The sequence below is a fragment of the Macaca mulatta genome, chromosome 4 (assembly GCF_049350105.2).
Source record: "Macaca mulatta isolate MMU2019108-1 chromosome 4, T2T-MMU8v2.0, whole genome shotgun sequence".
Lineage (NCBI taxonomy): Eukaryota > Metazoa > Chordata > Mammalia > Primates > Cercopithecidae > Macaca > Macaca mulatta.
In genome coordinates, this window is record NC_133409.1 from 172,438,291 (window position 1) to 172,462,570 (window position 24,280).

The 24,280-nt window shown below is 42.3% G+C and overlaps 1 protein-coding gene and 1 long non-coding RNA gene across 8 annotated transcripts in view; one reads left to right on the forward strand and one right to left on the reverse strand.

The window, feature by feature from the left end:
- The first annotated feature begins 60 nt into the window (after positions 1–60).
- Positions 61–23,845, forward strand: C4H6orf52 (chromosome 4 C6orf52 homolog). 6 transcript variants are annotated; one of them, XM_015135469.3, is made up of 6 exons: positions 61–103; positions 1,292–1,374; positions 7,810–7,891; positions 8,212–8,410; positions 12,107–12,152; positions 23,531–23,845. In XM_015135469.3, the coding sequence occupies exons 3-6, from the start codon at positions 7,821–7,823 to the stop codon at positions 23,671–23,673; spliced, it is 459 nt and encodes a 152-aa protein (XP_014990955.3). In that variant the 5' UTR covers positions 61–103; positions 1,292–1,374; positions 7,810–7,820; the 3' UTR covers positions 23,674–23,845.
- Positions 15,065–24,280, reverse strand: part of LOC144340573 (uncharacterized) — a 309,543-nt gene continuing 300,327 nt past the window's right edge. For both annotated transcript variants that reach the window (XR_013416826.1, XR_013416825.1), the window contains exon 2: positions 15,065–15,227. This is a non-coding gene — a long non-coding RNA (uncharacterized LOC144340573). The remainder of the gene's footprint in view (positions 15,228–24,280) is intronic.

Genomic DNA, 24,280 nt, shown 5'->3' on the forward strand with positions numbered 1-24,280 from the left:
TCAGGAAGGTGCGAGCTGGGCCTGAGGGGAGCGGGCGGGACTTCCTCTACGAAGCCCCTCATCTCCGTGACGTCAGGAGGAGGCGGGGCCGACTTCCGGCCGGGTGGGTAGTGGCGCCGGCATCGCCTATTGTTGTGGGTTATGTACTACTAGGATAGACGTTTTTGTTCAGGAAACAGCGGAACGAGCCTTTCTGTCGCTAACAGGGCAAGGAGGGGTGGGATTAGGGTTCGCGGTGACCTGTTCCAGCGGCGCAGCAGTCACTCTGCCTGGACGGACCCGGTGTGCTAGATGTGTCCGCGTTCCCGTCTGCCCGGGCCAGAATCCCCGCCCTGCACACTTTATCTGCCCGCTTGCCTAACTCTGGGGTTCTGTTGTCCAGGGTTGCGGCACCTCCTGGGGAGGGAGCAGTGAGCCTTGTTTTTTTTTTTTTTTTCCGGTTTTTTTTTTTTGAGACAAAGTTTCGCTCTTTTTGCCCAGGCTGGAGCGCAGTGGCGCGATGTCGGCTCACCGCAACCTCCGCCTCCCGGGTTCAAGCAGTTCTCCTGCCTCAGCCTCCCGAGTAGCTGGGATTACAGGCATGCGCCACCACGCCTGGCTAATTTTTATTTTTTGGTAGAAACAGGGTTTCTCCATGTTGGCCAGGCTGGTTTTGAACTCCCGACCTCAGGTGATCCGCCTGCCTCGACCTCCCAAAGTTGCTGCGATTATAGGCGTAAGCCACCGCGCCCGGCCAGAGCCTTCATGTGGAAGTTAGGAAGATAGAGTGAGCCTAAGCAACATATTTTGATGCCGTCTCTACAAAAATGTTTAAAAATCAGCTCGGCGTGGCGGCGCCCGCCTGTGTTCCCAGCAACTCGGAAGGCTGAGGTGGGATGATTGCTTGAGCCCAGGAGGCTGCAGTGAGCCTAGATCGTGCCACTGCACTCCAGCCTGGGGAACGAGCCAGACCCCGTTTCAAAGAAAAAAAAAGTCTTGTTTAATAAGGTTTAGAGATTCAGGTTTGTATTAGACATTACAGCTTTCCCACAAGCTCCGAACAGAGTAAATCTTGGTTCGTATAGTTCTCATAAACACTGTAGTAGGTCATTTGGTAAATGAGATGCATAGTCCATCCTTGTCAAATCTTAAGCCTCCATTTCAAGTGCAATACAGTGCTTCAGCGCTTAGACCCTTTTGTTTCCGATAACTTTTCTTCTCTGGTATTCTGAATTGTCAGTACATGTTAATAGAGGCCGGTTTGAATCTTGCGGAAATGATTTCACTTGGGATGCTTTGGTTGTCATTGCAGTGCAGGAAAGGCCTTGTCATCGTTAGAGATAGATAATCGGTGCCACGAAGAAAAAACACGGAGACAAAAGATCTCTCAGCAAGGTAATCTTTACTTTCTGCAGAAAGGGTGCTCAATTGCAGATGGACAATTGAGCGAGAGCACACCTGAACAAAGGCAAAGCAGACATACCTTACGCATTTGGGTTGTCCTTGCTGCTGTGTCCTGCATCCGTTGGCTGTAGCTGGACCTCATAATCTTAAACTGATACCCGATTGCTAAATAGGCTGTGAGCTGGAACGTGCCTGTGAGCATGCCCCACAGTTACATAGGATAGGGCTTAACAAAGAGTTATTAGCACAAGGCAAGGAGGCTTGAAGTCAGTCAGTCTTTAAAAGAAACTATTGTTTCTAACACTTAGGATTTATTCTTTAACAAGAAGGGAAACTTTGAAGAGGAAACTTTTTACTTCCTATATCATCTGCCAGCTTTGTCAAGGCCAAATGTAAGCACTTCTGAGACACTGAAATGCTGTTGACAAACTAATTTTCAGTCTAGTGGAAATCCTTGTATTAATTCACCCTTCTAAAATCATTCTTGGCTGGGTGCAGTGGCTCACGCCTGTAATTCCAGCACTTTGGGAGGCCGAGGCGGGCGGATCACTTGAGGTCAGGACTCTGTCTTAAAAAAAAAAAAGGCCGGACGCAGTGGCTCACGCCTGTAATCCCAGCACTTTCACGAGGTCAAGAGATCGAGGATCGAGACCATCCTGACCAACATGGTGAAACCCCTTCTCTACTAAAAATACAAAAATTAGCTGGATGTGGTGGTGTGTGCCTATAGTCCCAGCTGCTCGGGAGGGTGAGGCAGGAGAATCGCTTGAACTAGAGAGGTGGAGGTTGCAGTGAGCTGAGATCCCACCACTGCACTACAAGGTGGGCAACAGAGTGAGACTCTGTCTCAAAAAAAAAAAAAAAAAAAAGGCATTCTTTCTTTCACTCTGTACTAGTTATCTTCATTGTGTTACAAAAAGTCAAATTATTTTACGATTTAGATTACTTTTTTTGTAATGTGTAACTTTCCACCAGAGAACCACTAAGATTAGAGGAGTGTGAAGTGAGTGTCCTCTGGACATTAGACTAGATATTAATAAGCAGGACTCGTTGTTGTTTTGAGACAGAGTCTCGCTCTGTTGCCCAGGCTGGAGTGCAGTGGCGCCATCTCAGCTCACTGCAAGCTCTGCCTCAGGTTCACGCCGTTCTCCTGCCTCAGCCTCCCTAGTAGCTGGGACTACAGGTGCCTGTCGCCACATCGAGCTAATTTTTTGTGTTTTTAGTAGAGATGGGGTTTCACCGTGTTAGCCAGGATGGTCTCGATCTCCTGACCTTGTGATCCACCCACCTCAGCCTCCCAAAGTGCTGGGATAACAGGCATGAGCCATGGCGCCCTGCGGGACATTTTAAGTTTCACATTTTATCTTTAAAAATGTGCCTTTATGCATTTTACTCCACAACATATCTGTTCATATTAATGCAAAAGTATTATGCTCTCAGCCAAAAATTTTTTAAAAAACACTAAAACTTTCAAAATCATGTTTTGTATATTGTTACTTCTGGAATGTCCCTGGTGCCCTGTCTCCTTACCCTAGGGACATCTCAACAGCTGTTTGAGAAGTATTAATATTTGTTTAATACTTTTTAAAAATAAATTTTAGCTTATCACCATAAAAAGGTGATTATTTAGAATCTGTTACCAGGCTGTCACGCTTTTACTTGCTTAAGTAACTTTTGTTCCAACCAGGAATTTTAGAATATAGTTGGTTCTAGAATGGAAACCATGGTGTAAGTACCATGAACATAACTCAAAGTGGTTTTACTTTAAAAAGAAAAAAAAAACAAAAAAGAAAACCCCCAAAAACTTAGAAATCAGTGGAACCAATTATAGAGCTCAGAGAACTTAGACAACATCTAGTCCAGGTGTTACTAATCTGGGGGTTCTGGATCAGTTTCAGGGGTTTTGAATCCCATGAAATTATATGCAAATATGTGGATATACATTTTTGGAGGAGCGCATTAAAATTTTAAGGGAGGAGACCACCCCTCCTATTGTCTTACGCCCAATTTCTGCCTCCAAAGAAAGAAGAAGTAAAAACTAAAAGGCAGAAATGAAATCCAAAGACAGCCCGGCGCCACACCCTGGGCCTGGTAAAGATCGACCCCTAACCTAATTGGTTATGTTATCTGTAGATTACAGATATTGTATAGAAAAGCACTGTGAAAATCCCTGTCCTGTCCTGTCCTGTTCTGTTCCGTTCTAATTACCGGTGCATGCAGTACCCCCTGCTTGCTCAATCTACCACGACCCTCTCACACGGACCTTAGAGTTGTGAGCCTTTAAAGAGACAGGAATTGCTCACTCCAGGAGCTCGGTTGTTGGAGACATGAGTCTTGCCGAAGCTCCGGGCGAATAAAGCCCTTCTTTCTTTAACTTGGTGTCTGCAGGGTTTTGTCTGCGGCTTGTCCTGCTACAATTTAAGTACTGTTTCAAAAAGATTAGTTTAAAGGTACCTCATTAAGGGTAAAATGCAGTGATTCACTCTTAGGTTTAGTCTCAGGTTATAAACGCTGAGCTATGTCTGGAGAAGTGACTTTTTCAAGAACACACAGCTAAACAACAGAGCCAGTAATGCTGCTCTTTTTTATGTGTCCTCGGCCTTGAACATTCTCTTTAACAGAGAGGAAAGCAGCAGCATTTCATTTTATGCATGGCTGTGGCAGTAGTTTCAGATCTTAGATCGTGGATTTTCATTGTCTGAAGAAAGACAATGGAGAATTATATATCTGTTTAACTGGATTTGACCTGAGCATAACTTCCCATAAACCCTTCTATTCCCTTTCTAAACACAGGATGTAAAAAGCCATTTAATCTCATTCTTGTGAAATCTGCAGTTGCCAAGAAACAACCAATGTTGAGAGTTCATTAATCAACACTAAAGCAAGAGAGGATTATATTGTTTTGTAGCTTTGTTTGTAAATTATTGAAAAGATTTTTGCACTTGAGCTATGCTCTGATTCATTCGTTCATTCAACAAGTATTTGTTGAGTGCCTAGCTTTGGTTTGCTAAAGTAAAAGCTAGTTTTTCTTCTTGGGTGGCGAGGGTGGTAAGGTGGATATCCTGGGGTAAAAGCAGGATACGTTAGAGAAAAAGCCCTGTTAGAAATACCACAAGAATCTCATATTCCTGCTGAATTCCCCTCCTTTCTCATTGCGGCAGGTAGCAACTCTTAAATTCAAGGACTATGGAGGTTGCATGTGAATGTATTCCTGGAGGTTTTGGTCTCCTTTGTATTTCCCAGCACGAAGGGAAGTGGAGATAATGCTGTACTTGCCCTGAACCTGTCCAGTAGTGTGCCCTGATAGAAATTTGCTTCACCCACTTCATGGGATTAATCTAGTTGAAACAGAAGGTTTGCATTTGGGGCTTTTAGCGAGCAGAACATCGCTTGTGAGTCCTTGTTACTGTCATCTCCAAGGCCTAAGTGTCCATCTTTACCCTGGGATCTTGCTTACAACCTTCTGTTCCATAGCTGCTGCCATCTTCCTAGGTGGTTTCAACATGATTACATCGACCTCTGTCTTCCTCAGCCTCCTTACCACCTCCTCAGTGTTCAACTTCCACGTTCCTTTCCAACTGCAGCCTCAACGCTTACCTGGTCATAGCTATAATTGTGATTTTCTTTGTGTAAAATAAAGTCAGTCCTAAAATGAGAGAAGTAAAAAAAAAATTTTACAGAAAAAGAATCTTTAACTGACATGTTTTATTGGCTGTCTAAGCTATAGTAGTTAGGAATTGTATTTTACCTGACATAACGATAGTGGTCTAAACAAGACATTAAGTAAAATAAACCAGCGGTAGGCCAATCTAGTGCTAGTGGAAGGAGTCCTTAGTCGTCAGTGACCCAGACTCATTCTGTCTTGGATCCCAGTATTCTTCTGCATGACTTCTTCCCTGATGTCACCTCAGTCCAAGATAGCTGCAGAGTTATTCTTTTTTTTTTTTTTCGAGACAGAGTCTCACTTTGTCCCCCAGGCAGTGGCGCGATCTCGGCTCACTGCAAGCTCCGCCTCCCGGGTTCATGCCATTCTCCTACTTCAGCCTCCTGAGTAGCTGGGACTATAGGAGCCCACCACCACGCCCGGCTAATTTTTTTGTATTTATATAGAGACGGGGTTTCACCGTGTTAGCCAGGATGGTCTCGATCTCCTGACCTCGTGGTCCACCCGCCTCGGCCTCCCACAGTGCTGGGATTACAGGCGTGATCCACCGCGCCTGGCAGCTGCAGTTATTCTGACACAAACCATCGTATTTGTAATCATAGCACCAGACCTGGGGAGAGGGGAGAAGACAGAAAGGCCCCTTTCCAGCTAAGCAAATACCATTTTCCCACACAGCTTTCCCCTATCCCCTTCTACTAGTTCTGTTTACATCTTCTTAGCCGGACTGACCACCTGGCCACATCTTGCTGCAAGGGAGAAGCTAGGAAATGTAATGTTTTAGCTTGGGCCTATTGCTAGCCCAAGTGAAATCAGAATTGTTATTAAGGAAGAAAATAAACCCATATTGGGTGGCACTTAACAATGTCTGCCACAGCTGCTAATCAGTAAAATCTCCCTTGAAGACATGTGGAAATCCACTCCATATAAACTCCAGTATATCATCAATGCTAGTTGCCTTGCCTTGCCTTGCAGATACCATCGGCCCTCAGAGTCTGTGGGTTCTGCATCCCTGGATTCAACCAATCGTGGGCTGAAAATACTTGGGAGGCAGGACACGGTGGCTCACGCCTGTAATCCCAGCACTTTGGGAGGCCAAAGCAAGCAGATCTCCTGAGGTCAGAAGTTTGAGACCAGCCTGGCCAACATGGTGAAACCCCGTCTCTACTAAAAATTAGCCAGGCATGATGGTGGGCGCCTGTAATCCCAGCTACTGGGGAGGCTGAGGCAGGAGAATCATTTGTACATGGAAGGCAGAGGTTGCAGTGAGGCGAGGTCATGCCACTGCCCTCCAGCCTGGGCAACATGGTGAAACCCTGTCTCTACTAAAAATACAGAAATTAGCCAGGCGTGGTGGCAGGTGCCTGTAATCCCAGCTACTGGGGAGGGTGAGGCAGCAGAATCACTTGAACCTGGGAGGTGGAGGTTGCAGTGAGCCAAGATCACACCACTGTACTCCAGCCTGGGTGACAGAGGGAGACTCCATCTCAGAAGAAAAAAGAAAGAAAGAAAAGAAAAAGAAAACCCAAAACTCAAAAAGTTTCAAAAAGTAAAACCTGAATTTGCCACATGCCGGAAACTACTGGTGAAGCCACATGAAGTAATATATAGCCATTGCATTAGATATTATAAGTAATCTAGACAGAATTTAAGGTTTATGGGAGGGAGGGTGTGTGTAGGTTCTTTGCAAACACTACACCATTTTATACTTGGGCATCCAAGGATTTGGGTATCTGAGGGGGATCCTGTAAACAATCTCATATGGATATGGAGGGATGAGTGTAGTAATGGCTCCACAACTGGTGAATGATTGAATGATCTGAATGTTTTGAATTCATCATGTTTGCTATTTTTCACATTATAGGTAAATAGAAAATACATTAAGAACTTAGTTATTAGCAAGCTGCAGGGAAATGGCCAAACCCTAAGTGCCCCATATGGACTTAAAAGTTATCCGGAATTTTGACACTGTGTAACCTTGCTACTTAAAGTGGTGGGAGCTGGCTAATAAAGGCAGAATCTGAGGCTCCACTCCAAATCTGTCAAGTTAGAGAACCTACATTTTAAACAAGTCCAGGTCATTTGAATGCACATCGAAGTTTGGGAAGCTTTATCATGCTTTTTAAAAAAAATACTGAACCAGAGAAATATTTCTTTAAAATTGTATCCTGTACTACTCTCATTAATGTAGGGTGTAAGAGAAAAGGAAGAGAGGAGGGAAGGGAGCGAGGGAGCACATTCTTCTCTGCCTCTTAATTTTGTAGCTAGTTGGATGATGCTTTCCACCTGCATGGGATTAAGAAAAGAAAAAGCCAGTAGGTGCTAGTTCCAATAGTTACTTTCAGCAGGTAGCTGAGGAGAGAAATGTATTTGTCTTAAGGTTTTAGTTACTAAAGTTTCCTCTTTTTTGTGTTGTGGTAAGGGGTGGAGTGGAGACTATCCTTCATTGTCAACCAACACACCTACCCCCTCTGTCCCTCCTTGGGGTTCTGCTGACTCCCCCTGGCCTGACAGTTGGTAGAGAGGGCTGGCAGGTGGAAGCCAGAAATTCCCCCAGGTGCCTCAGTACACCCCTCCCCCACCCACACCTTTGCCCCGTTTGTCAGGAAAGTCAAGCAATTAATTGCCTAGCAGGAATTGCCACTAAATGTAATTCTCTCAGATGTAGTTGCGAGACTTACTTGTCAGGGTTGAGAGGTTTTAGCCCACAAGCTGGAATTTTTGATGCGGGAATAAAAACTGGATTCTGCTCTCTTTTTGTAAAGTTTCTGGATAAATGGCCCAACGAGAGAGTTTTGCAGGTTTTGGCATAGCTCAACAAAATAACTATTACTGCTACTGGCAAAGGTGAGTGTTTTTCTCCTACTTTGAAAAGGAAAGCTGTTACTGTTCTGTTTGCTATATAATTGTTGGTAACTTACGAACTATGGCTTTTTAAAAATTTATTTAAGTTCCTCGGTACAGATACAGAATGTGCAGGTTTGTTACATAGGTATACATGTGCCATGGTGGTTTGCTGCACCCATCAACCCGTCATCTACATTAGGTATCAAACTATGGCTTTGAACACAGGTGTTCAATTTATTGCAAACTTCCTGGAGAAAAGAAAGGGTTTGGGGGTTTGTGGATGATTCTGCATTGGTTGGTGACGATTCTCATTCCTGTAGTCTCCCCTCTGCTATTAGAGTGAAGCAGGAGTTCCAGCCCAACCAGGGTTACCTCTATGGCAACTGGTATGCGCGACAGCACAGCTCATACCTTCTTTCTGGCTACAGCTATGGCTGTGCAGTGGATGGAAATGGACGGGACTGTTTTTCTGCGCATGAGACTCCTGAACACACAGCTGGAATTCTGGTTATGCCTAAGGTATCCCTTGCTGGAATGAGTCTTGTGTCATTTGTGTGCCCAATAATAAACATCACTTTCCTATCTTCACACATCTGTGTCTTGTCATCCAAATTCCCACAGCATGGCTTTTGCTACCTGTTTTAATACTAGAGAGTAAAGCTGATAGCCTAAGAAAAATTTTTTAGAGCTTTGTTGAGGTATAATACACAAAAAGTCTCTGTACATGTTTAATTTATATGCTTTGCTGAGTTTGGACATGTGTAACCTAGAAGTGTTCACTTGCAGATAATTTCCCATTCTCTTCCAGAAACAAAACAAAAGCCTAATGAAGTCTTTGTCTAAATTCTTGCTACTAAATTTTAGATTATCATAATTCAATATATTTTACTCTTTAACACTTAATATAGGACAAAAGGTAGTTTTGGGGTTTGTTTTATAGCAGTTGGACATAAATACACTTTAAAAAGATATTTTAATAGTTTGAATTACTGAAGTGACATATTTCTCAAATCACACAAAGATGTATTGAAGTAAGGGAAAAGTTCCTCCTCAAACACCCCTCCTTCTTCCCCATTCCCCTCCCACTTAGAAGAAAGTACTGTGGAGTGGATGTGTGTCTTCTAGATCTTTCTCCTGTACTATTGCTCAATCAGTGTGGTTCGTCTTTCTGTTTTGGTGGTTAGGGGATGATTTAGGCAAGAATGAACTATGTAGTATATACTGGTTTTCTTTGCTTCTGCATAAGGAGACCTTTCTTTAAAAAATTGCACACTTATGGTCTGGGCAAGATGGCTCACGCGGGTAGTCCCAGCTACTTGGGAGACTGAGGCAGGATGGTCACTTGAGCTCGGGAGTTTGAGGCTGCAGTGAGCCATGACTGTGCCATTGTACTCCAGCCTGAGCAATAGAGTGAGCTCATTTAGACATAGTGTGATTTTTAGCTCATCCGTTATCTGACATTTTAAATATTTTCAGGGCTTTAACAAACTTTTTTACTTATCTTCAAGCATTTGTCTGAGTGTTGCTTTTTTCCCCCAAGAATATATTTCTGGATGTGAAAGGGCTGGATTAAAGGATATAACATTAAAAATTTTTAATAGCAAATTACCTAAAGTCTGCATGAATTTGTACTTTTCATTATTGTGGTGGGTGTTCTTGCTACTCTACATTTCTCTGTGTATGATTAGCCAATCTAATAGGGCAGAGAGGCATTTGTCTATTATTGAGGGCAAATACCTCTTGAAATGTTTATTGGCATCTGTGTTCTGTGACTTTGATATCCTCTTTCTAGTTTTTCTGTTGAGTTATGTCCCTCTTGCTTGACTGCGTAAGATATTCACATGTTAGAGAAATTAACATTTTGGAGTTTAAATGTTACGGACTTCCCCTACCCTGGCTTGTCTCCTAATATTCGGAGTGACACCGTTTGTGTGATCTTTGCCTTAAAACCGAAGTTGAATTTTATATCTAGTCCCTTGGCTTTTAAAACTTACATTTGCTTTATATTATGATATTTTACTGCCCAAACTTGCGTTTTCAATTTTTCTCAAGTCTGTTTTAGTTGTGCCTCTTGTATAAAATATCTTGTTAGATTTCTTGTCATTTTTTCCCCCTTTTGACCCAATTTGGGTTTTTCCCTTTTAACAAATGTTTGATATTGCAGCACTTAAAAAACAAAAATCTTTCACTACATTGCCTGAGGTTTTGGCACTCTTTTTTTTTTTTTTTCTTTCGCCTCTTCCCTTTTTGCTCTTTTTTGGGAGACAGTGTCTTTTGGTGGTTACCCTTATATCATTAAATAGAGAAGTATAAGAATGAGTATATTATCAACTTCAGAAACGAAAGTATTTCTTGATTTTTCATCACTCTTGAGAAAATTAAGAAATGAATATCCTTTTTTTCTCACCTGGCTACCCTTTCTCTCCATTCCTCTGTCCATTTTTTGTTGGCATATTCTGGAATTTTTATCTCACCCTCTAGCCAAATTATTACTATAACATGCATTTTTTTCGTATAAGAATTATAGAAATATATTATCTTTTGTGGTTGTGGTGACCCCACTGTGCCATCTGCCTGCCATCCTGCTGGGTGTTCCCTGTTGGGAAGCTGCTGAGCAGAATTAAAGATGATAAGGTTCCGTGGTGGCGCTCTTTTACTCACATGTCCCCATTTTGGTCTTCTCTAATAAAGCGTGTCCTCTCCAAGATGTCCTAGTTCTTCCCTGCTTCCCCCAATGTGCTGTGCCTCTGTCCATAACCTTTATCTCCCCAGGTTGAAGGGGAGATCTCCAGCCCTCTCCTTTACATTTTGACATTGTGGAGGTGGGTGTCTCCAAAGTGATTCTCAGGTCTTTGTGGTCCATCAGCATGCTTTCCCAGACTATATCTAGCTGAGGAAAGCCTTTTATAAATGTGCTTTTGTTTAAAGGCAGCCAGCTGCATACACAGCGCAGGTGGCCCTCAGACCAGAGAGAATGCTCTGTCTCCAGATAGTTCCTGCTTCCCTCATCCTGGTTATTTAGCATCCACATTTACCAGAACACACATTGAAAGGAGGAAATGTGAGCTTACTTAGTCTTGTATTATAGGAGAGGACTTATGGAAGTGTGGATTCTGGGTGTTTTAGCCATTTCTTTCTTTCCTTCTTATATAACTAGTTTTTAGAAATGATGTCTTGCTCTTTTGCCCAGGCTAGAGTACAGTGGTGCCATCATAACTCACTGCAGTCTTGATCTTCTGGGTTCAAGTGGTCCTCCTGCTTCCAAGTAGCTGAGACTATCGGCTGCATGCCACCATGCCTGGTGTCTTAGCCATATCTAAGTAGAAAAAAGACACAGATTGTCTTTTGAAATTTATGGTAACTATATAACCTATTTTCCAAACCTCAATATATTTCAGAGTGAAGAGGAGGCATACTTTCAGATAGACTGAAAAGTCTTTGGCTCTTAGTATCTTGTCATTCTTATTAGCAAGAGAAGCTTAATTAGGTGCCAGGAGCTAGATCAGCCCTTTCTTGATAGAATGATTCCTTGGAATAGCTGGCCATCCTTAAAAATACAGGTTCCCAACAGGTCTACATAGAGGAATCATAAAAACGTATGCTGCCCCAGTAGAGCCAACAGGCTCTGGGTTAACCAACCAAGATTTACTTTGGGAGTGCCTCTGCAGTTTACTTCTCTCATTATGTAAGAATATGATTGGTTTGCTTTGCTGTAGCCTCTGCATTTTCTTGAGCACCTAATGTCCTGGTTCTTAGCTGAGCCATGGGTTTGAGGACGTGATTAGAAGGCCATGAGGAAAACGTGTTCATGGAGACTTTACAGATTGTCTTCTGGAAGGAGGAGCAGAACTCGAGGTACAGGCATGTAGTACAGGAAATAAGGAGCCTGGATTCCAGGGTCCCTGCTGTCTGGTTCCTAGCTCAGGCTCTAGGATGCTAGTTAGGTCCCAGAAAATCCAGGGGCCAGAGGTCCTTGTTAGGCTGGCTCCTCTTTGTGACATTTCTTCTGTGACTCAGTTTACTTCTTTCATAATTGTACTGTCACCTAAAGATTCTTTGAATCAAATTCAAAAGTTGATTTAAAGAGATTAATTTTTAATATTATTTTTATTTTAGGTAGTTTTTTTAAGAGCTAGAGTTTTTCCCAATGAAGTATATATTGATATTAAACCTTTAAGTGGAATTATTTTCTCATGAGATAATTTTTTGTTGCAGGAAACCACACCTCTAGCTGAAAACCAAGACGAAGACCCACTAGAAGGTAACATAAACCTTGTACTGAAGTGGTTGGAAACAAAACCCCATTTCCTGGTTTCTCATTCACTCAGCTTGCTAGAAACTGGGAGGTTCTATTGGAAAATTCCAATGTAGGTTGCCTAAGCCATATGCTTCAGTAATTTCTCTTGTTTTTAGAAACTGGTTCTATGGGAACAACTTTAGCTGAACCACCTCTTTGGGTCTTTCTGAAGGACTGAGAAAAGGGGACATTCCCAAACAATAACAAGCCAATACATTTTTCTTAAGCTCCATTTCCTCTATAAGTTTAGACTTTGAGGAAAATTATGCTTTAATTCTGTTTTTCAAGTGTGGAGAGCATGAGGTAATTGCTGTGGCCTCAGGATTATTGGATCCTGGGGTACCCGATAGGATGGCACTGTAGTGTCAGTCTGTGTGGTGCTTCCTGTACTTCTCAATTTGTTTTGGAAAGAACAAAGTTTGTCTGCCTGGGGACAAACACTCTGAATGTGTCTTATTTGAGGAAGGGAAAAAATGTTTTCTTCTTTTACTTTAAGTAATGGGAAAGAAAACTAGAGGAGAAATACAGAGAACACTATTGCCTTTTTCTTATCACATGTCTGTCTTACCACATTTGTCTCGTTTCTCTCTCTTGCCCAAACCCCTGCCCCTACCAGACAAACCCACCCACTGCCTTATGACTTTATCAAAGAAGGGAGCATGTTGTTATCAGTCTTTGTAGCCCCTGTGACTAATTCAGAGTTCGCATGTTGGTAGGTGCTCAGTGTTTACATCAAATTGGTGTTGAAAAGAAATCTTCATATGCTATTGAGCAGTTCTATTTTTAGTACTTTGATTTAAACATGAGTAAAGGGTGCTTATTTAAACTTTCTGGGATTTCTTTCAGGTTAAGTGTGAGTCTCTTCCTGCCTTCATCAGTTATGGAATTTATTAAAATTGATGCAGGATTTCTTCCTCCTTAGTTCAGCTAAATCTGGGTCCTTGTCTCACGACCAGGAAAAATTAGGCATGCGAACACATTGAAGGGTGAGGAGAATGGAATTAATTAAGCAAAAGGAAAGCTCTTAACAAAAAAGAGGGATCCAAAACACAGGTTTCCATCTCACAAATTGAATACCAGGCTACCACACACAAGTTGAAAAGGCCAGGCTCCTCCCCTGCATAAGGTGTGAATTCCTGGTGGCTCCTCCTCATTCTTCCAGTGTGCATGTGGGCCCTTAGTCTGAGCCACTCCACATTGATTTATTTCCCTTACTACACATGTGTTAAGGGATGGAATTTTTCACTGTGGGCATGTTTAGCCAAACCCCTGTGCACAATGACTTGGGCAGGTTGGAGGTTCTTCAGGGACCCTTCCCTATTTGCCTAGGCATTTGGCTGTCCCCTGTCTCTATCAAAATAATAGAGGTAAAGGTCTGCTTTTGGGATACAGACTGCCACGGGGTTCAGATCCCACCTACTAGCTCTGTAGTTCCAGACAAATTAATCTCTAGTGTGTCTGCTTCACTTTCTGTAAAGTGAGGACATTGTTACCTTTCTCATAGGAAGTGTGGGCATGCTAGGTCTAAAGTACTTTTAGGTGGTTAAACAGCTTCTGCCATGTGATAACCACTCAAGTATTGGCTGGTCATCAATCTGGCACAGTACTGGTCAGTAGAAATGTAATGCAATTGCACCTCAAGGAACTAGAAGACGAGAACAAAGTAAACCCAAAATTAGAAAAGAAATAATAAAGACTATAGCAAAAATAAATAGAAACTAGAAAAACAATACAAAAGATCAATGAAATGAAGGATTGATTTCTTTAAAAGATAGTCAACAAACCTTTAAGAACAAAAGAAACTCAAAATCAGATGAAAAAGGAGACATTACAACTGATACCACATAAATACAAAGGAACATAAAAGACAATTATAAACAATTATACATCAGTAAATTCGATAACATAGAAGAAATGAGTAAATTCCTGGACACATAGAATCTACTACCTACCAAGATTAAATTATGAAGAAATGGAAAACCTAAACAGACCAATAATGAGGAAGGAATTGAAACAGTAATAAAAAGTCTCCCATCAGGCCAGGCCTGGTGGATAATGCCTGTAATCCCAAGCACTTTGGGAGGCTGATGGGGGAGGATCATTTGAGTCCAGGGGCTTGAGACCAACCTTGGCAATACAGTGAGACCTTATTTCTACCAAAAATTTTAAAAAAAACTAGGTATAGTAGTATGTGCCTGTAGTCCCAAATATTTGAGAGGCTGAGGTAGGAGGATTACTTGTGCCCAGGAGGTTGAGGCTTAAGTGAGCTATGAATGTGCCACTGCATGTCAGCCTGGGTGACAGAGTGAGACCCTGTCTCAAAAAGTCTCCCATCAAAGAAAAGCCCAGGTCCTGATGGCTGGCTTCACTGTTTAATTCTACTAAACATTTATTTTTCATTTTATTTTTTGTAGAGGTGGAGTCTCACTTTGTTGCTCAGGTTAGTCTCAAACTCTTGGGCTTAAGCGATCCTCCCAGCTCTGCCTCCCCAAGGGTTGGAATTACAGGTTGGAATTACAGTTACCATGCCCGGCCCCCAAACATTTAAAGAAGAACTAATGCCACGTCTTAAACTACTCCAAAAAATCGAAGATGAAATACGTTGAAACTCATTTTATGAAGCCAGCATTACTCTGATATCACAACCAGAAAAGGACACAACAAGAAAAAACTACAGCCAGTACTCCTGATGAACATAGATGCAAAGGTCACCAACAAAATACTAGCAAACTGAATTCAATAGCGCAATAACAAAATCATCTGTCATGAACAAGTGGTATTCATCCCAGGGATGCAAGGATGGTTTAATATACACGAATTAATAAACATGATACATCCCATTATCCCATCAACAGAATGAAGGACAAAAAACATTATTTTTCTTTTCTTGTCTTTTTTTTTTTTTTTTTTTTTCCTTTTTGTGGAGAACGGGGTCTCGCTATATTACCCAGGCAGGTCTCGAACTCCTGGGCTCAAGCTATCCTCCCGCCTCTGCCTCCCTGAGAGCTGGGATTACAGGCGTGAGCCACCGCGCCTGGCCTATTTTTCTTTTCTTTCTTTTCTTTTTTTTTCTGGAGATAGGGCCTCATTCTTTCACCCAGGTTGGAGTGCAGTGGTGTGATCTTGGCTGCAACTTCTGCCTCCTAGGCTCAACCAATCTTCCCATCTCAGCCTCCCAAGTAGCTGGGACCACAGGTGCATGCCACCATGCCCAGCTAATTTTTTGTATTTTTGGTAGAGACAGGGTTTCGCCATGTTGCCCAAGCTGGTCTTGAACTCAGCTCAGGTGATCTGCCTGCCTCAGCCTCCCAGAGTTCTGGGATTTACAGGCATGAGCAACTGCTCTTGGCAATCATTTCAGTAGATGCAGAAAAATCATTTGACAAAATTCAGGATCTCTTCATGATAAAAACTTTCAACAAATTAGGTATAAAAGAAGTGTACCTCAATACAATAGAGGCCATATAACAAACTCACAGCTAACATTGCACTGAACGGGGAAAAATTGAAAGCTTTTCCTCTATGATCTGAAACCGGATAAGGATGCCCCCTTTCACTACTTCTATTCAACATAATAGAAGTAACCATAATAGTCTAGCCAGAGCAATTAGGCAAGAGGGAGAAATAAAAGGTTCCCAGGTTGGAAGGGAAGAAGTGAAATTGTCCTTGTTTGATGATGACATGATGTGATATACAGGCATACCTCATTTTATTGTACTTCACTTTATTATGTTCCACAGACACTATGTGTTTTTTTTTTTTTTTTTACAAATTAGAAGTTTATGGCAGCCCTGAACTGAGCAAGTGTATCTGTGCCATTTTCCCAACAGTATGTGCTCATTTTGTTAGCACTGTTTAGCAATAAGTTATTTTTTTCTTTTCTTTTTTTTTTTCTTTTTTTTTTTTTGGAGACAGTCTTACTCTTTGTCACCCAGGCTAGAGTGCAGTGGCATGATCTCGGGTCACTGCAACCTCCGTCTCCAGGTTCAAGCGATTATTCTGCCTCAGCCTCCTGAGTAGCTGGGATTAGAGGCACCTACCACCACACCCGGCTAATTTTTGTATTTTTAGTAGAGACAGAGTTTCGCCATGTTGGCCAATCTGGTCTTGAACTCCTGACATCAGGTGATCCACCCACCTCAGCCTCCTAAAGTGCTGGAATTGCAGGCGTGAGCCACCGTGCCCGACAGCAATAAACTATTTCTTAAGGTAATTACATTGTAAACAAATTTATTCTTTTTGTTTTTTTATTTTTATTTTTGAGATGGAGTCTTGCTCTGTTGCCAGGCTGGAGCACAGTGGCACGATCTCTGCTCACTGTAATCTCCGCCTCCTGGGTTCTCCGCCTCCTGGATTCCCCTGCCTCAGCCTCCCAAGTAGCTGGGACTATAGGCGTGCACCACCATGCCTGGCTAATTTTTTGTATTTTAGTAGAGGTGGGGTTTCACCATGTTCGCCAGGATGGTCTCAATCTCCTGACCTCGTGATCTGCCTGCCTCAGCCTCCCAAAGTGTGGGGATTAGAGGCGTGAGCCACTGTGCCTGGCCAAATTTGTTCTTTAAAAAAAATTTTTTTAAATAGAGACAAGGTCTTACTATGTTGCCAGGCTGGTGTAGAACTCCTGAGCTCAAGTGATTCTCCAGCCTCGGCTTCCCAAAGTACTGGGATTACAGGCATGAGCCACCATGCCTGGCCAATATAAACAACTTTTATATGCACTGGGAAACCAAAAAATTCATGTGACTTGCTTCATTGCAATATTCATTTTACTGCAGTGGTTAGGAACTAAACCTGCAATATCTCCAAGGTATGCCTGTAAAGAAAATCCTAAACCTGCAATATCTCCAAGGTATGCCTGTAAAGAAAATCCAGACTCTGCCAAAAAACTGTTAGGTCTAATAAACTTATTAGTTTTGTATCCTGTTACTTTACTACACAAAATTGTTTCTATACACTAATAACTATTTGAAAAAGATAACAAAAAAATAATCCCATTTACAATAGCTTTAACAAAAACTTAAGAGTAAATTTAACCCGGGAGGCGGAGCTCGCAGTGAGCCGAGATTGCGCCACTGCGCTCCAGCCCGGGCGACAGAGCGAGACTCTGTCTCAAAAAAACAAAAAAAAAAGTAAATTTAACTGAGGTGAAAGATGTCTATACTGAACACTAAAAAGTGTAGATGGAAGAAACTGAAGATACAAAAGATACCTCATGCTTATGGATTAATGGATTAAGAGAATGAATATTATTAAAAAGTTCGCCGGGTGCGGTGGCTCAAGCCTGTAATCCTAGCACTTTGGGAGGCCGAGACGGGCGGATCACGAGGTCAGGAGATCGAGACCATCCTGGCTAACACGGTGAAACCCCGTCTCTACTAAAAATACAAGAAAATTAGCCGGGCGAGGTGGCAGGCGCCTGTAGTCCCAGCTACTCGGGAGGCTGAGGCAGGTGAATGGCGTGAACCCGGGGGGCGGAGCTTGCAGTGAGCCGAGATCGCGCCACTGCACTCCAGCCTGGGGCACAGAGCAAGACTCCGTCTCGAAAAAAAAAAAAAAAAAAAAAAGTTCATACTACCCAAAGTGATCTACAGAATCAATGCAATCTCTCTTTTTTTTTTTTTTTTGAGACAGAGTCTCGCTCTGTGGCCTAGGCTGGAGTGCAGTGGCCTGATCTCAGCTCACTGCAAGCTCCGCCTCCCGGGTTTACGCCATTCTCCTGCCTCAGCCTCCCGAGTAGCTGAGACTACAGGTGCCTGCCACCTCGTCCGGCTAGTTTTTGTACTTTTTAGTAGAGATGGGGTTTCACTATGTTAGCCAGGATGGTCTCGATGTCCTGACCTCGTGATCTGCCCGTCTCGGCCTCCCAAAGTGCTGGGATTACAGGCTTGAGCCACCGTGCCCGGCTTTTATTTATTTATTTTTTTCAGGCAGTCTCACTGTGTTGCCCAGGCTGGAGGGCAGTGGTGTTTGATCTCAGCTCACTGCAACCGCCTCCTCCAGGGTTCAAGCAGTTCTCCTGCCTCAGCCTCCCAAGTAGTTGGAATTACAGGTGCCCACCACGCCTGGCTGTTTTTTGTATTTTTAGTAGAGACAGGGCTTCTCCATGTTGGCCAGGCTGGTCTTGAACTCCTGACCTCAGGTGATCCGCCAGCTTTGGCCTCCCAAAGTTTTGGGATTACAGGCATGAGCCATTGTGCCCAGCCAGATTCAATGTACTCTCTATCAAAATACCAATGGCATTCTTCATAGAAATAAGAAAAAATGACCGAGTGTTGTGGTGGCTCACGCCTGTAATCCTGGCACTTTGGGAGGCTGAGGTGGGAGGATCACGTGAGGTCAGGAGTTCAAGAGCAGCCTGCTCAACATGGTGAAACCTCGTCTCTATTAACAATACAAAAATAGCCCTAATCGTGGACTGCTGGGTGAGCAGCAGTCCTGCATGAACGCACACGCACAAGTTGCCCCGCGGCGCCCCGCGCGATATCGGCCGGGACCCTGGGAGGCGGTCCACACTGTTTTCAGCGGATAGTTGGGGCCAGGTAAGTGACCGCGCAAGGACCCAGGATCCCCAGCTTGCGCTCTACGCAGCGGGAGGGCCACTCGCCCTGTTGAGAGCCGGCGGCCAGGGCACCTCCGCGCTTGGAAAAGGGTGGTCCAGCACTGCCGGTCCCACTCCTCGGCGCGGTCAGCGTCTGCCTTTGCCAAACCCGGAAAGAGCTCACCAGGTCTAGGACAGCCTGAAAGACCAAAGATGAATGTTGGGCAGGATGTGGAGAAAAGAGCCCTTGCATACTGTTGGTGGGAATGTAAATTGGTATAGCAATTATAAAAAGTATGGCGTTTCCTCAAAATATTAACAGTAGAACTACTGTATGATCCAGCAGTCCCACTATTGGGCATATATCCAGAGGAAATGAAATCAGTATGTTAGAGGGACATCTGTACTTCCGTGTTTATTGCAGCACTATTCACAATAGCCAAGATACAGAATCAAACTAAGTGCCCATAAGTGGATGAGAGAGAGAGAGAGAGAGAGAGAGAGAGAGAGAGAGAGAGAGAGAGATTTCTTTATATATATAGTATATATAAAGAAAATATGTATATATACAATAGAATACTATTAAACTATAAAAATGATGAAATCTTGTCATTTGTGGCAACATGGATGAACATGGAGGACACTATGTTAAGTGAAATAAACCAGGCACAGAAGAACAAATGCCATATGATTTCACTCATGTGGAATCTTAAAAAGCTTATTTCATAGCAGTAGAACATAGAATGGTGGTTATTAAAGGCTGGGGTAGTTGCAGGGAGAGAGTGATAGGGAGATGTTGGTCAAAAGATAGAGAATTTCAGATAGCTAGGAGGAACACCTTTCAAGAGATTTATTGTAGGCTGGGCGCAGTGGCTCACGCCTGTAATCCCAGCTCTTTGGGAGGCCGAAGTGGGTGGATCACGAGGTCAAGAGTTTGAGACCAGCCTGGCCAACATGGTGAAACCCCGTCTCTACTAAAGATACAAAAAATTAGCGAGTGTGGTGTCGCGCGCCTGTAATCCCAGCTACCCAGGAGACTGAGGCAGGAGAATTGCTTGAACCTGGGAGGTGGAGTTGCAGTGAGCTGAGATCACACCATTGCACTCCAGCCTGGGCAACAAGACCAAAACTCCGTCTCAAAAAAAAAAAAATTATATGTAATATATAATATGTATATAATATATAATATACATAATATGTATATAGTATATATACATAATATGTATATTATATATTATAATATACATATGTATGCAGTATATTATATAATATAGAGTATATACTATAGTATATATATTTACTCTATATATTATAGCATGGTGACTATAGTTAATGAAGAAATATAGTGAAAAATACAGGTTAATTCGAAGGTAGTGAGTTATCGCAATTGGTTGTTCAGTCAGTTGCAGATTGAATTTTTTGTTCTACTCTTTGCTTCTTACTGCTGCATTTGACTAGTCTTTAAAAAGAAAAAAAGGAAAAATAAAGAAAAATACTTAGTGGATATTCAGTGTTTCCACCACAAAAATGAAAAATGGTAACTGTGAGGTAGTTATTTGATCATTTGATCATTCCACAATGAACATATACTTGAAACATTGTTATATGTGGTAAATACATACAGTTTTCTCTGTCAGTATGAAAATGTAGAAATTAAAAAATAGACAATGAGAAACACAAAGCTATCCATGTGGGTAATTTTAAATTTTTTAGTAGCCAAATTAACCAACTCAAGAGATAGGTGAAATTAATAATGTTTCTTAACCTAATATCTGTTATGGACTGAATTTGTGTTCCTCTCCCTCGCCAAATTCATATGTTGAAACCCTCACTCCCAATGTGATAGTTTTAGGAGGTGGATCTTTAGGGAGATGATTAGGATTAGATGAGGTCATGAGGGTGGAGCCCTCATGAATGGAACTGGTGACCTTACAAGAGTCACGAGGGAATTTGATTCCTCTCTCTGCCTTCTGCCATGTGAAAATACGACTTCTGGGCAGTGTGCAACCCAGAAGAGGGTCCTCACCAGAACCCAACTATGCCAACACCTTGATTTTGGACTTTTGGTTTCCAGAACTGTGAGAAATAACTGTGTGTTGTTTACAAACTACTGTCTCTGATATGTTGTTAGCAGCCCAAACTAAGACAATATCCAAAATATTATTCCAACATGCAATCAATATGAAAACAACTTTTTTTTTCCATCAAATCTTTGAAATGCAGCATATATTTCTTCTATCGTTTTTCTTTTAATGGCCACCCCCTCATCTGCAGATTGAGGGGACCCTTATTCTGAGGGCTATTCAGACATTACCTTCAAGCAGATTTTTAAATTGTTCCTATTGTGGTGAAATACACGTAACATAAAACTTACCATCTTGACTTTTAAATGTATCACACTTGATCTTAGCCAAAAGGCCAAGAAGCAATAGACTTTTAAATGTATCAGTGGTATTAAGTACATTCATAATGTTGTGTAACCATTACCATTCATCTCCAGAACTCTTCATTATATAAACTGAAACTCTATACTCATTAAATAACAACTCTTCACTCTCCCTTCCCTCATCCCCTGTCAACCACCATTCTGCTTTCAATGTGGTATATATTTTATCCTTACATCACATTTCAATGAGGGCCAGCAATGCTCAATAGCTGCATGTGGCTAGTGGCTACTGGCTACTGTGTTGGACAACATTGGTCTAGAAGATGCACAGGTTTAGGGATAATATAATTAGTTTGTCTTAAATAGGCTTCTATTATAGTTTTGGTCAGCATCACTGGAAGAGCAGAGATCATATAATCCGGGGCTTGGAGCTGACCACACTGTGTCTGTTTTCTTGGCCACAGGTTAAGTGGAGAGCATGCTCATAAGCATATAATCCTAACTCCTCTTTCCCCACCCGGGGCATGCAGTCAGGGACCTGTTAGCAGACAACTGCCCATAACGCTAAAGGAAAGGAACTGGGGACAGAAGTATAAGAAAATTTCAGAATGTTTAGGGGGAAAAAAGGGAAACATCTACTTTTATGACCAGAAATGCTCAAAGGAAAGATGACTCAAAAGGGATGGGAAGCTCTAAAGAATAAGAATCAGACAACACAATCATGAATGACTCCAGTGAAGAAAAGTGAGAAGTAGCTCATGAAATTAATATGATGACTAAAGCCTATTTGACCATTTTGGTTCTAAAATGATAAATACAGAAGGGTACTGCATTAGTCTTCTAGGGCTACTGTAACAAAATACCATAGACTGGGTGGTTTAAACAAAAATTTATTTTCTTACTGTTCTGGAGGCTGGAAATCCAATATACGGGGTCTGGCTAATTTGGTTTCTGGCGAGGGCTCTCTTCTTAGCTTGCAGACAGCAGCCTTCTTGTTGTTTCCACACTTGACCTCTTTATGCATACATTGTAGGAGAGAATGTGAGCAAGTTCTCTGTTCTTTTTTTTAAAAAAATTATTTTTATATTTTGTAGTGATGTGGTCTCAATATGTTGCCCGGGCTGATCTCAAACTCCCAGACTTAAGCAATTCACTGGTCTCAGCTTCCCAAAGTGTTGGGGTTACAGGTGTGAGCTGCTGTGTCCTGCTTGCTGTCTCTTTTTGTAAGGGCACTACTTCTATCAGACCAGCACCCAACACTTATGACTTCATCTAACCTCCTAGAGGCCCCATCTCCAAATGCCTTCACATTGTGGGGGTTAGGCTTTTAATAGAAGAATTTTGTGGGGCAAAGATTTAGTCCTTAATAGACATACAGATGAATAGCATGAACCCATATGAGTATTAGGAAGCAAATTATGATCCACAAGGAACTGAGGCTTGCAAAAATTACAAAGGAAAACATAAAAGGCTTCTTCAGTTACGTTCAGTACAAGGAGAGGAAAAAAATAGATTACGTTAAAAAAAATGAATGACCTTGAAAGCCTTGGAAAGCTCTGGAAACCTGGCAACTTGGGCTGAAAATCCAGGTTTAATACGTTCGCAATAACACCACCATCTCGTCACAGGGTTCCAGGTTTCAGAGATGGAAGGCCGAGTCCTCCTGTGTTTCTGAATTAGTTGCTGTATAAAATTTATTCACTTACATTAGTCTGTTAACTGAGCAGTTAAAGTAGCATGTTTATTTTTACAAACCCCTGTCTAAGGAGCCCTTGGCTTGGTTCATTGTTTGGCATTGTGTCTACCTGGCACCTGCCAGAAACATGGCAGTCATTCTTGACCTTCCTTTTTCCCTTTCCTCCCAAATTGAATCCATCCCCCAGGCATCTCAAATCTGTCCGTTTTTTTTCTCCATCTCTTCTGTCAGCTGGATGCTCATTGAGTTTGATGATACTACTACTTTTATAGCTTAAATTTCTATTTTCAAGCTTATTGAAAGGAAATACAGAATTTAGGATTTTTTTTTTTTTTTTTAAGACAGAGTCTCGCTCTGTTGCCCAGGCTGGAGTGCAGTGGCCGGATCTCAGCTCACTGCAAGCTCCGCCTCCCCGGTTCACGCCATTCTCCTGCCTCAGCCTCCCGAGTAGCTGGGACTACAGGCGCCCGCCACCTCGCCCGGCTAGTTTTTGTATTTTATAGTAGAGACGGGGTTTCACCGTGTTAGCCAGGATGGTCTCGATCTCCTGACCTCGTGATCCACCCATCTTGGTGTCTCCCAAAGGGAATTTAGGAATTTTAACCTTTACTATCTGTAATACTTCCTGCAAATGCTTTCTAAAAGCTTTCTAATTTTAAACTATTTCTAGTATGTGTCCTGTAAAACTCTATCTTTTTCATATCCATGATTGGCTTCTGCAGATCCACATCTTCATTTGAATATTGAAGAATCAAACCAAGAGTTTATGGTGAAAAGTGAAGAACTCTACGACTCCCTCATGAATTGCCACTGGCAGCCTCTGGACACAGTTCACTCCGAAATTCCAGATGAGACCCCGAAGTGAAGCGAGGTGTTCATTAAACTCTGCAATTATCATACTAATTTTGTCTTCTTTTGTTTTGGAAAAAAGTAGTTCTCCCAGGAAGGTACTGGATTCTGTATATAAAAACCAACTTCCAGGGCTTATGTGTGATTGACATGAGAGAACATTAATGTAAATAAACTTTGCCAGCACATCTGTTCCTGGAAGTGTTATATTAAGTAAGTGCCGGAAGAGCTCACGTGGTGATCATGGTAGAGCAAGCTGTGCCATAAAACCCTTGGAAACAGGTTTAATATGAGGTGGGCTTGAGCTGAACTGATGGTGGCATTGGCTACTCTGATATGATTTGCTGTTTTCGCTAACTTCAGACTCTCATGGAGAGAAATTGTATCCAAAGACAATACATGGTTTCTTGCTTGTGTCTTGTCTAGAAAATGTTAGTTAGAACTGGATGTTTGATCTCCGTTTCCTGGCCCCATGAGAGAGAGAGAGATGTGGCAGTAGAGACTCAATTGAACAGAAAGATTCCTAAGCGTGGAAAAAAAATTTGCTTGATCCAAACAGCCTGTCAACTTTCTAAGACAGAGGAATTAGGCCCTCATGAAAGCCAGCCAATGTGTATATTGAC

Excerpts from the sequence above, each read along its gene's own strand:
- C4H6orf52 (XM_015135469.3), top strand. The coding sequence starts at position 7,821 with ATGGCCCAACGAGAGAGTTTTGCAGGTTTTGGCATAGCTCAACAAAAT. Across the intron at positions 7,892-8,211 it reads TATTACTGCTACTGGCAAAG|TCTCCCCTCTGCTATTAGAG; the intron begins GTGAGTGTTTTT and ends TCATTCCTGTAG. Across the intron at positions 12,153-23,530 it reads AGACGAAGACCCACTAGAAG|ATCCACATCTTCATTTGAAT; the intron begins GTAACATAAACC and ends TGGCTTCTGCAG.